At 47.8% G+C, this 9,585-nt stretch overlaps 1 protein-coding gene across 3 annotated transcripts in view; it reads right to left on the reverse strand.

The window, feature by feature from the left end:
- The window catches only part of JAM3 (junctional adhesion molecule 3), a 95,013-nt gene extending 87,976 nt beyond the window's left edge, over positions 1-7,037 (reverse strand). Inside the window, exon 1 of one of the 3 annotated variants that reach the window (XM_075839093.1) lies at positions 6,794-7,037. In XM_075839093.1, the coding sequence (XP_075695208.1) occupies positions 6,794-6,857 (64 nt within the window). In that variant the 5' untranslated portion in view covers positions 6,858-7,037. The remainder of the gene's footprint in view (positions 1-6,793) is intronic. The other 2 variants (XM_075839092.1, XM_075839091.1) reach the window with 2 other exon arrangements.
- Between the last annotated feature and the right edge of the window lie 2,548 nt (positions 7,038-9,585).

Consider the following 9,585-nt stretch of genomic DNA (forward strand, 5'->3'; position numbering starts at 1 on the left):
GGCAAGCACAGCAGTCAGACATTTTTTGTAGTTGATGATGAGGTTTGCACACATGTTAGATGGAATTTTGGCCCACTCCTCTTTGCAGATCATCTGTAAATCATTAAGATTTCGAGGCTGTCGCTTGGCAACTCGGATCTTCAGCTCCCTCCATAAGTTTTCCATGGGATTAAGGTCTGGAGACTGGCTAGGCCACTCCATGACCTTAATGTGCTTCTTTTTGAGCCACTCCTTTGTTGCCTTGGCTGTATGTTTCGGGTAATTGTCGTGCTGGAAGACCCAGCCACGAGCCATTTTTAATGTCCTGGTGGAGGGAAGGAGGTTGTCACTCAGGATTTGACGGTACATGGCTCCATCCATTCTCCCATTGATGCGGTGAAGTAGTCCTGTGCCCTTAGCAGAGAAACACCCCCAAAACATAATGTTTCCACCTCCATGCTTGATAGTGGGGACGGTGTTCTTTGGGTCATAGGCAGCATTTCTCTTCCTCCAAACACGGCGAGTTGAGTTAATGCCAAAGAGCTCAATTTTAGTCTCATCTGACCACAGCACCTTCTCCCAATCACTCTCAGAATCATCCAGATGTTCATTTGCAAACTTCAGACGGGCCTGTACATGTGCCTTCTTGAGCAGGGGGACCTTGCGGGCACTGCAGGATTTTAATCCATTATGGCGTAATGTGTTACCAATGGTTTTCTTGGTGACTGTGGTCCCAGCTGCCTTGAGATCAGTAACAAGTTCCCCCCATGTAGTTTTCGGCTGAGCTCTCACCTTCCTCAGGATCAAGGATACCCCACGAGGTGAGATTTTGCATGGAGCCCCAGATCGATGTTGATTGACAGTCATTTTGTATGTCTTCCATGTTCTTACTATTGCACCAACAGTTGTCTCCTTCTCACCCAGCGTCTTACTTATGGTTTTGTAGCCCATTCCAGCCTTGTGCAGGTCTATGATCTTGTCCCTGACATCCTTAGAAAGCTCTTTGGTCTTGCCCATGTTGTAGAGGTTAGAGTCAGACTGATCATTGAGTCTGTGGACAGGAGTCTGTTATACAGGTGACCATGTAAGAGCTGTCTATAATGCCGGCACCAAGGTGATTTGGAGCAGTAACTGGTCTGGAGGAGGCTGAACTCTTAATGGTTGGTAGGGGGTCACATACTTATTTCTCTGTGCACAATGCAAATAAATAGAGATCATTTTGACAATGTGATATTCTGTTTTTTTTTTTTTATATAATCTATCTCTCACTGGTAAAATTAACCTAGCCTAAAAATTCTAGACTGTTCATGACTTTGACAGCGGGCAAACGTACAAAATCAGCAAGGGATCAAATACTTATTTCCTCCACTGTATATATATATATATACACACACACACACACACACACACACACACACAGAGAAAACTGGGCTCGCTTCCCAAAGCAACCAATTTCTTAATCTGCACGGTGATTGGTTGCTATAGGAAACATCTTATGATTTAATATTATATTGTGGTTACGTTTTATAGCATTTTTTCAGCACTGGCAACAACTCCCCATACAAACAAAAAAGTATATACATGCATAAATGTGACCCATAAGGCGCTGTTCACATCTGTGTTCACACATGAAGCCATAACGCAGTGCAGCATTACACACCACAAATTATTAACCCCTCTGGCTTATAATGGGGTCTGTGAGGGTTCAGTTGTGATTTCCGTCATTTTGACTGCAAGAATAGCGCTGCGTGCAAACTTGACAAAACTGCAGACCGAGGCGCCGACACGGAAAAGATCCCAAAACAGAAGTGAAAAGCTAAACGTTACCCTCCAAGATCCCTCCTATCTGAGACACGTTCATGCCCAGTCCTCTATGTCCTTGTTCGCACGCTGCCTGCTCTATAGGGGCTGCCCTATATATAGTGCATGCTCTCTATAGGGGCTGTTGTATCCATGATACGTGCCCTCTATAGAGGCTTTCTATACATGCTCTCTATAGGGGCTGCTCTAAATATGATACATGCTCTCTTAGTACACCAAGTGCTCCCAAACTCTGCATTATATGGGCTGGGCACGTTTAGAAAGAAATGCGCCCCGCCCCCCCTACGTAACTCATCGTATACTCCAACAATACATGTCCATAGCAAAGAAAAACGGAGCGACACGGTCTCAATAAAGCTTTACTTTTAGTCATTACAATACCACATCGACTCAATCTAGACTGCGGTTAATAAACACCCCCCTAAGTGGACTCATCTGGTCAATATATCGTCACACGTCATTAAGCCATATGGCATCTAATCAGTATTACAATGTGCAAAGCCGTCAGTTTTAGCTAAACACAAAGTTGTGACGGATTATAATAGGACCTGCAGACCGCAACCTGTGAACTTCCAAACTCCCTCAAGTAGATTTTGTTTTGGAGGATCAATGGGATGCAAAAAGAACCAGATATGTACATTGTGACTGCCTATATTGAACCCTTATATACAAGTATACGTCATCATGATGATCTGGAAGATCTCTGCCTCTTCCTGGGGATGAGGATCTGACTCAATTTGTTGTTTAAAGAGGCTCTGTCACCACATTATAAGTGGCCTATATTGTACATGATGTGATCAGCGCTGTAATGTAGAGAACAGTGGTCCTAGTAATAAAGAGGCTCTGTCCCCACATTATAAGTGGCCTATATTGTACATGATGTGATCAGCGCTGTAATGTAGAGAACAGTGGTCCTAGTAATAAAGAGGCTCTGTCACCACATTATAAGTGTCCTGTCTCCTACATAATGTGATCGGCGCTGTAATGTAGATAACAGTGGTCCTAGTAATAAAGAGGCTGTCACCACATTATAAGTGGCTTATATTGTACATGATATGATCAGCGCTGTAATGTAGAGAACAGTGGTCCTAGTAATAAAGAGGCTCTGTCCCCACATTATAAGTGCCCTATATTGTACATGATGTGATCAGCGCTGTAATGTAGAGAACAGTGGTCCTAGTAATAAATATTCGCTGTCCCCACATTATAAGTGCCCTATATTGTACATGATGTGATCAGCGCGGTAATGTACAGAACAGTGGTCCTAGTAATAAAGAGGCTCTGTCCCCACATTATAAGTGGCCTATATTGTACATGATGTGATCAGCGCTGTAATGTAGAGAACAGTGGTCCTAGTAATAAATAGGCGCTGTCCCCACATTATAAGTGGCCTATCTTGTACATGATGTGATCAGCGCGGTAATGTAGAGAACAGTGGTCCTAGTAATAAAGAGGCTCTGTCCCCACATTATAAGTGGCCTATATTGTACATGATGTGATCAGCGCTGTAATGTAGAGAACAGTGGTCCTAGTAATAAAGAGGCTCTGTCACCACATTATAAGTGTCCTGTCTCCTACATAATGTGATCGGCGCTGTAATGTAGATAACAGTGGTCCTAGTAATAAAGAGGCTGTCACCACATTATAAGTGGCTTATATTGTACATGATATGATCAGCGCTGTAATGTAGAGAACAGTGGTCCTAGTAATAAAGAGGCTCTGTCCCCACATTATAAGTGCCCTATATTGTACATGATGTGATCAGCGCTGTAATGTAGAGAACAGTGGTCCTAGTAATAAATATTCGCTGTCCCCACATTATAAGTGCCCTATATTGTACATGATGTGATCAGCGCGGTAATGTACAGAACAGTGGTCCTAGTAATAAAGAGGCTCTGTCCCCACATTATAAGTGGCCTATATTGTACATGATGTGATCAGCGCTGTAATGTAGAGAACAGTGGTCCTAGTAATAAATAGGCGCTGTCCCCACATTATAAGTGGCCTATCTTGTACATGATGTGATCAGCGCGGTAATGTAGAGAACAGTGGTCCTAGTAATAAAGAGGCTCTGTCCCCACATTATAAGTGGCCTATATTGTACATGATGTGATCAGCGCTGTAATGTAGAGAACAGTGGTCCTAGTAATAAAGAGGCTCTGTCACCACATTATAAGTGCCCTATATTGTACATGATGTGATCGGCGCTGTAATGTAGATAACAGTGGTCCTAGTAATAAAGAGGCTCTGTCACCACATTATAAGTGGCCTATATTGTACATGATGTGATCAGCGCTGTAATGTAGAGAACAGTGGTCCTAGTAATAAAGAGGCTCTGTCACCACATTATAAGTGTCCTGTCTCCTACATAATGTGATCGGCGCTGTAATGTAGATAACAGTGGTCCTAGTAATAAAGAGGCTGTCACCACATTATAAGTGGCTTATATTGTACATGATATGATTGGCGCTGTAATGTAGAGAACAGTGGTCCTAGTAATAAAGAGGCTCTGTCACCACATTATAAGTGGCTTATATTGTACATGATATGATTGGCGCTGTAATGTAGATAACAGTGGTCCTAGTAATAAATAGGCGCTGTCCCCACATTATAAGTGGCCTATCTTGTACATGATGTGATCAGCGCGGTAATGTAGAGAACAGTGGTCCTAGTAATAAAGAGGCTCTGTCCCCACATTATAAGTGGCCTATATTGTACATGATGTGATCAGCGCTGTAATGTAGAGAACAGTGGTCCTAGTAATAAAGAGGCTCTGTCACCACATTATAAGTGCCCTATATTGTACATGATGTGATCGGCGCTGTAATGTAGATAACAGTGGTCCTAGTAATAAAGAGGCTCTGTCACCACATTATAAGTGGCTTATATTGTACATGATATGATTGGCGCTGTAATGTAGAGAACAGTGGTCCTAGTAATAAAGAGGCTCTGTCACCACATTATAAGTGTCCTGTCTCCTACATAATGTGATCAGCGCTGTAATGTAGATAACAGTGGTCCTAGTAATAAAGAGGCTGTCACCACATTATAAGTGCCCTATATTGTACATGATGTGATCGGCACTGTAATGTAGATAACAGTGGTCCTAGTAATAAAGAGGCTCTGTCCCCACATTATAAGTGCCCTATATTGTACATGATGTGATCGGCGCTGTAATGTAGATAACAGTGGTCCTAGTAATAAAGAGGCTGTCACCACATTATAAGTGGCCTGTCTCCTACATGATGTGATCAGCGCTGTAATGTAGATAACAGTGGTCCTAGTAATAAAGAGTCTCTGTCCCCACATTATAAGTGCCCTATATTGTACATGATGTGATCAGCGCGGTAATGTAGAGAACAGTGGTCCTAGTAATAAAGAGGCTCTGTCACCACATTATAAGTGCCCTATATTGTACATGATGTGATCAGCGCTGTAATGTAGATAACAGTGGTCCTAGTAATAAAGAGGCTGTCACCACATTATAAGTGGCCTGTCTCCTACATGATGTGATCAGCGCTGTAATGTAGAGAACAGTGGTCCTAGTAATAAAGAGGCTCTGTCCCCACATTATAAGTGCCCTATATTGTACATGATGTGATCGGCGCTGTAATGTAGAGAACAGCAGTGTTTTTTTATTTAGAAAAACAATAATTTTTGACGGAGTTATGACCTATATTAGCTTTATGCTAATGAGTTTCTCAATGGACAACTGGGCGTGTTTTACTATATGACCAAGTGGACGTTGTGGAGAGAAGTGTATGACGCTGACCAATCAGTGACCAATCAGCGTCATACACTTCTCTCCATTCATTTACACTGCAGATAGCGATATAGCTAGATCACTATGTGCAGCCACATACACACACTATAACGCTACTCATACGTCCTGACAATGAATATACATTACCTCCAGCCAGGACGTGACGTGTATTCATTCTCCGGACCACTTCTGTAGCATCTCTGTGATTTACAGCACCGCACAGCAAGATCTCGCGAGACTACGCCTGCTATGCTGTAAATCACAGAGAAGTGCAGAGACGTGGTCAGGATTCTGAATACACATCCCGTCCTGGCTGGAGGTCCTATTATAATCCGTCACAACTTTGTGTTTAGCTAAAACTGACGGCTTTGCACATTGTAATAATGATTAGATGCCATATGGCTTAATGATGTGTGACGATATATTGACCAGATAAATCTCTATAGGGGCCGCTCTCCACACGACACACTCTCTATAGGGGGCGCTCTCCACACGACACGCTCTCTATACGGGGCGCACTCCACACGACACGCTCTCTATACGGGGCGCTCTCCACACGGGGCGCTCTCCATAGGGGGTGCTCTCCACACGACACACTATATGAGCCGCTCTCCACATGACACGCTCTCTATAGGGCCCGCTCTCTATAGGGGCCGCTCTCCACATGACACACTCTCTATAGGGGCCGCTCTCCACATGACACACTCTATAGGGCCCGCTCTCCACATGACACGCTCTATAGGGCCCGCTCTCCACATGACACGCTCTCTATAGGGCCCGCTCTCCACATGACACGCTCTCTATAGGGGCCGCTCTCCACATGCCACGCTCTCTATAGGAGCCGCTCTCCACATGCCACGCTCTCTATAGGGGCCGCTCTCCACATGCCACGCTCTCTATAGGAGCCGCTCTCCACACGCCACGCTCTCTATAGGGGCCGCTCTCCACACGCCACGCTCTCTATAGGGGCCGCTCTCCACACGACACACTCTCTATAGGGGCCGCTCTCCACACGACACACTCTCTATAGGGGCCGCTCTCCACACGACACACTCTATAGGGGCCGCTCTCCACATGACACACTCTCTATAGGGGCTGCTCTATACATGTATAAGGACGTTACACGCACGCTGCGTAACTATAAGAGTTGGTCTACGTGTAAATGCGATACATAAATATTTCTACAATCTCAGCGCCGTCCACCCTCAGCAGCACGGCCGGGTCACTTACCCTGAAGAAGCAGGAGGAGGAGGATGAAGAAGAATCCCGGGACCGTCCGTCTCGGCGCCGCCATCTTGTTACCGCTGGATGATGTGAGCACCGGAGCCCGCCAGACACAGCCCGTTCTCCGGATTAATTCGCTGTTGTAACGGTCCCCGTGTAGCCACGCCCCACGGACCAAGATCTTCCCACGCCACTGAATGTTTCAGACACCTGTCGGTCATGTGTGTGTACTGCAGCTGTCCCTGGGTCCTCACAGCCAAGAGAAGGCTGAACAGGCCTAGTCTAGGAGGGGCTGCCCCATAACATATTATTAGGGGGGGGGGCTGCCCCATGGCATATTATTAGGGGGGGGGCTGCCCCATGACATATTATTAGGGGGGGGGCTGCCCCATGACATATTATTAGGGGGGGGGGCTGCCCCATGACATATTATTAGGGGGGGGGGCTGCCCCATGACATATTAGGGGGGGGCTGCCTCATGACATATTATTACGAGGGGGCTGCCCCATGACATATTATTAGGGGGGGGCTGCCCCATGACATATTATTAGGGGGGGGCTGCCCCATGACATATTATTAGGGGGGGGGGCTGCCCCATGACATATTATTAGGGGGGGCTGCCCCATGGCATATTATTAGGGGAACTGCCCCATGGCATATTATTAGGGGGGGGCTGCCCCATGGCATATTATTAGGAGGGGGCTGCCCCATGACATATTATTAGGGGGGGGCTGCCCCATGGCATATTATTAGGGGGGGGCTGCCCCATGACATATTATTAGGGGGGGGGCTGCCCCATGGCATATTATTAGGGGGGGCTGCCCCATGACATATTATTAGGAGGGGGCTGCCCCATAACATATTATTAGGGGGGGGCTGCCCCATGACATATTATTAGGAGGGGCTGCCCCATGGCATATTATTAGGGGGGGCAGCCCCATGGCATATTATTAGGTGGGGGCTGCCCCATGGCATATTATTAGGGGGGGCTGCCCCATGGCATATTATTAGGGGGGGCAGCCCCATGGCATATTATTAGGTGGGGGCTGCCCCATGGCATATTATTAGGGGGGGCTGCCCCATGGCATATTATTAGGGGGGGGCTGCCCCATGGCATATTATTAGGGGGGGCTGCCCCATGGCATATTATTAGGGGGGGCTGCCCCATGGCATATTATTAGGGGGGGCTGCCCCATGGCATATTATTAGGGGGGGGCTGCCCCATGGCATATTATTAGGGGGGGCTGCCCCATGGCATATTATTAGGGGGGCTGCCCCATGACATATTATTAGGAGGGGCTGCCCCATGGCATATTATATGGGGGGGGGCTGCCCCATGGCATATTATTAGGAGGGGCTGCCCCATGGTATATTATTAGGGGGGGGGCTGCCCCATGGCATATTATTAGGGGGGGCTGCCTCATGACATATTATTAGGGGGGGCTGCCCCATGGCATATTATTAGGGGGGGGGCTGCCCCATGACATATTATTAGGAGGGGGCTGCCTCATGACATATTATTAGGGGGGGCTGCCCCATGGCATATTATTAGGGGGGCTGCCCCATGGCATATTATTAGGGGGGGGCAGCCCCATGGCATATTATTAGGGGGGGGCTGCCCCATGGCATATTATTAGGGGGGGCTACCCCATGGCATATTATTAGGGGGGCTGCCCCATGGCATATTATTAGGAGGGGGGCTGCCCCATGGCATATTATTAGGGGGGGGGGCTGCCCCACGGCATATTATTAGGGGGGGCTGCCCCATGGCATATTATTAGGGGGGGCTGCCCCATGGTATATTATTAGGGGGGGGGCTGCCCCATGGCATATTATTAGGGGGAGGCTGCCCCATGGCATATTATTAGGAGGGGCTGCCCCATGGTATATTATTAGGGGGAGGCTGCCCCATGGCATATTATTAGGGGGAGGCTGCCCCATGGCATATTATTAGGGGGAGGCTGCCCCATGGCATATTATTAGGGGGGGCTGCCCCATGGTATATTATATGGGGGGGGCTGCCCCATGGCATATTATTAGGAGGGGCTGCCCCATGGTATATTATTAGGGGGGCTGCCCCATGGCATATTATTAGGAGGGGCTGCCCCATGGTATATTATTAGGGGGGGGGCTGCCCCATGACATATTATTAGGGGGGGGCTGCCCCATGGCATATTATTAGGGGGGGGCTGCCCCATGACATATTATTAGGGGGGGGGCTGCCCCATGGCATATTATTAGGGGGGGCTGCCCCATGACATATTATTAGGAGGGGGCTGCCCCATAACATATTATTAGGGGGGGGGCTGCCCCATGACATATTATTAGGAGGGGGCTGCCTCATGACATATTATTAGGGGGGGCTGCCCCATGGCATATTATTAGGGGGGGCTGCCCCATGGCATATTATTAGGGGGGGCAGCCCCATGGCATATTATTAGGTGGGGGCTGCCCCATGGCATATTATTAGGGGGGGCTGCCCCATGGCATATTATTAGGGGGGGCTGCCCCATGGCATATTATTAGGGGGGGCTGCCCCATGGCATATTATTAGGGGGGCTGCCCCATGACATATTATTAGGAGGGGCTGCCCCATGGCATATTATATGGGGGGGGCTGCCCCATGGCATATTATTAGGGGGGGGGCTGCCCCATGGCATATTATTAGGGGGGGCTGCCTCATGACATATTATTAGGGGGGGCTGCCCCATGGCATATTATTAGGGGGGGGGCTGCCCCATGACATATTATTAGGAGGGGGCTGCCTCATGACATATTATTAGGGGGGGCTGCCCCAT

Source organism: Rhinoderma darwinii, chromosome 10 (assembly GCF_050947455.1).
Source record: "Rhinoderma darwinii isolate aRhiDar2 chromosome 10, aRhiDar2.hap1, whole genome shotgun sequence".
Classification (NCBI taxonomy): Eukaryota; Metazoa; Chordata; class Amphibia; order Anura; family Rhinodermatidae; genus Rhinoderma; species Rhinoderma darwinii.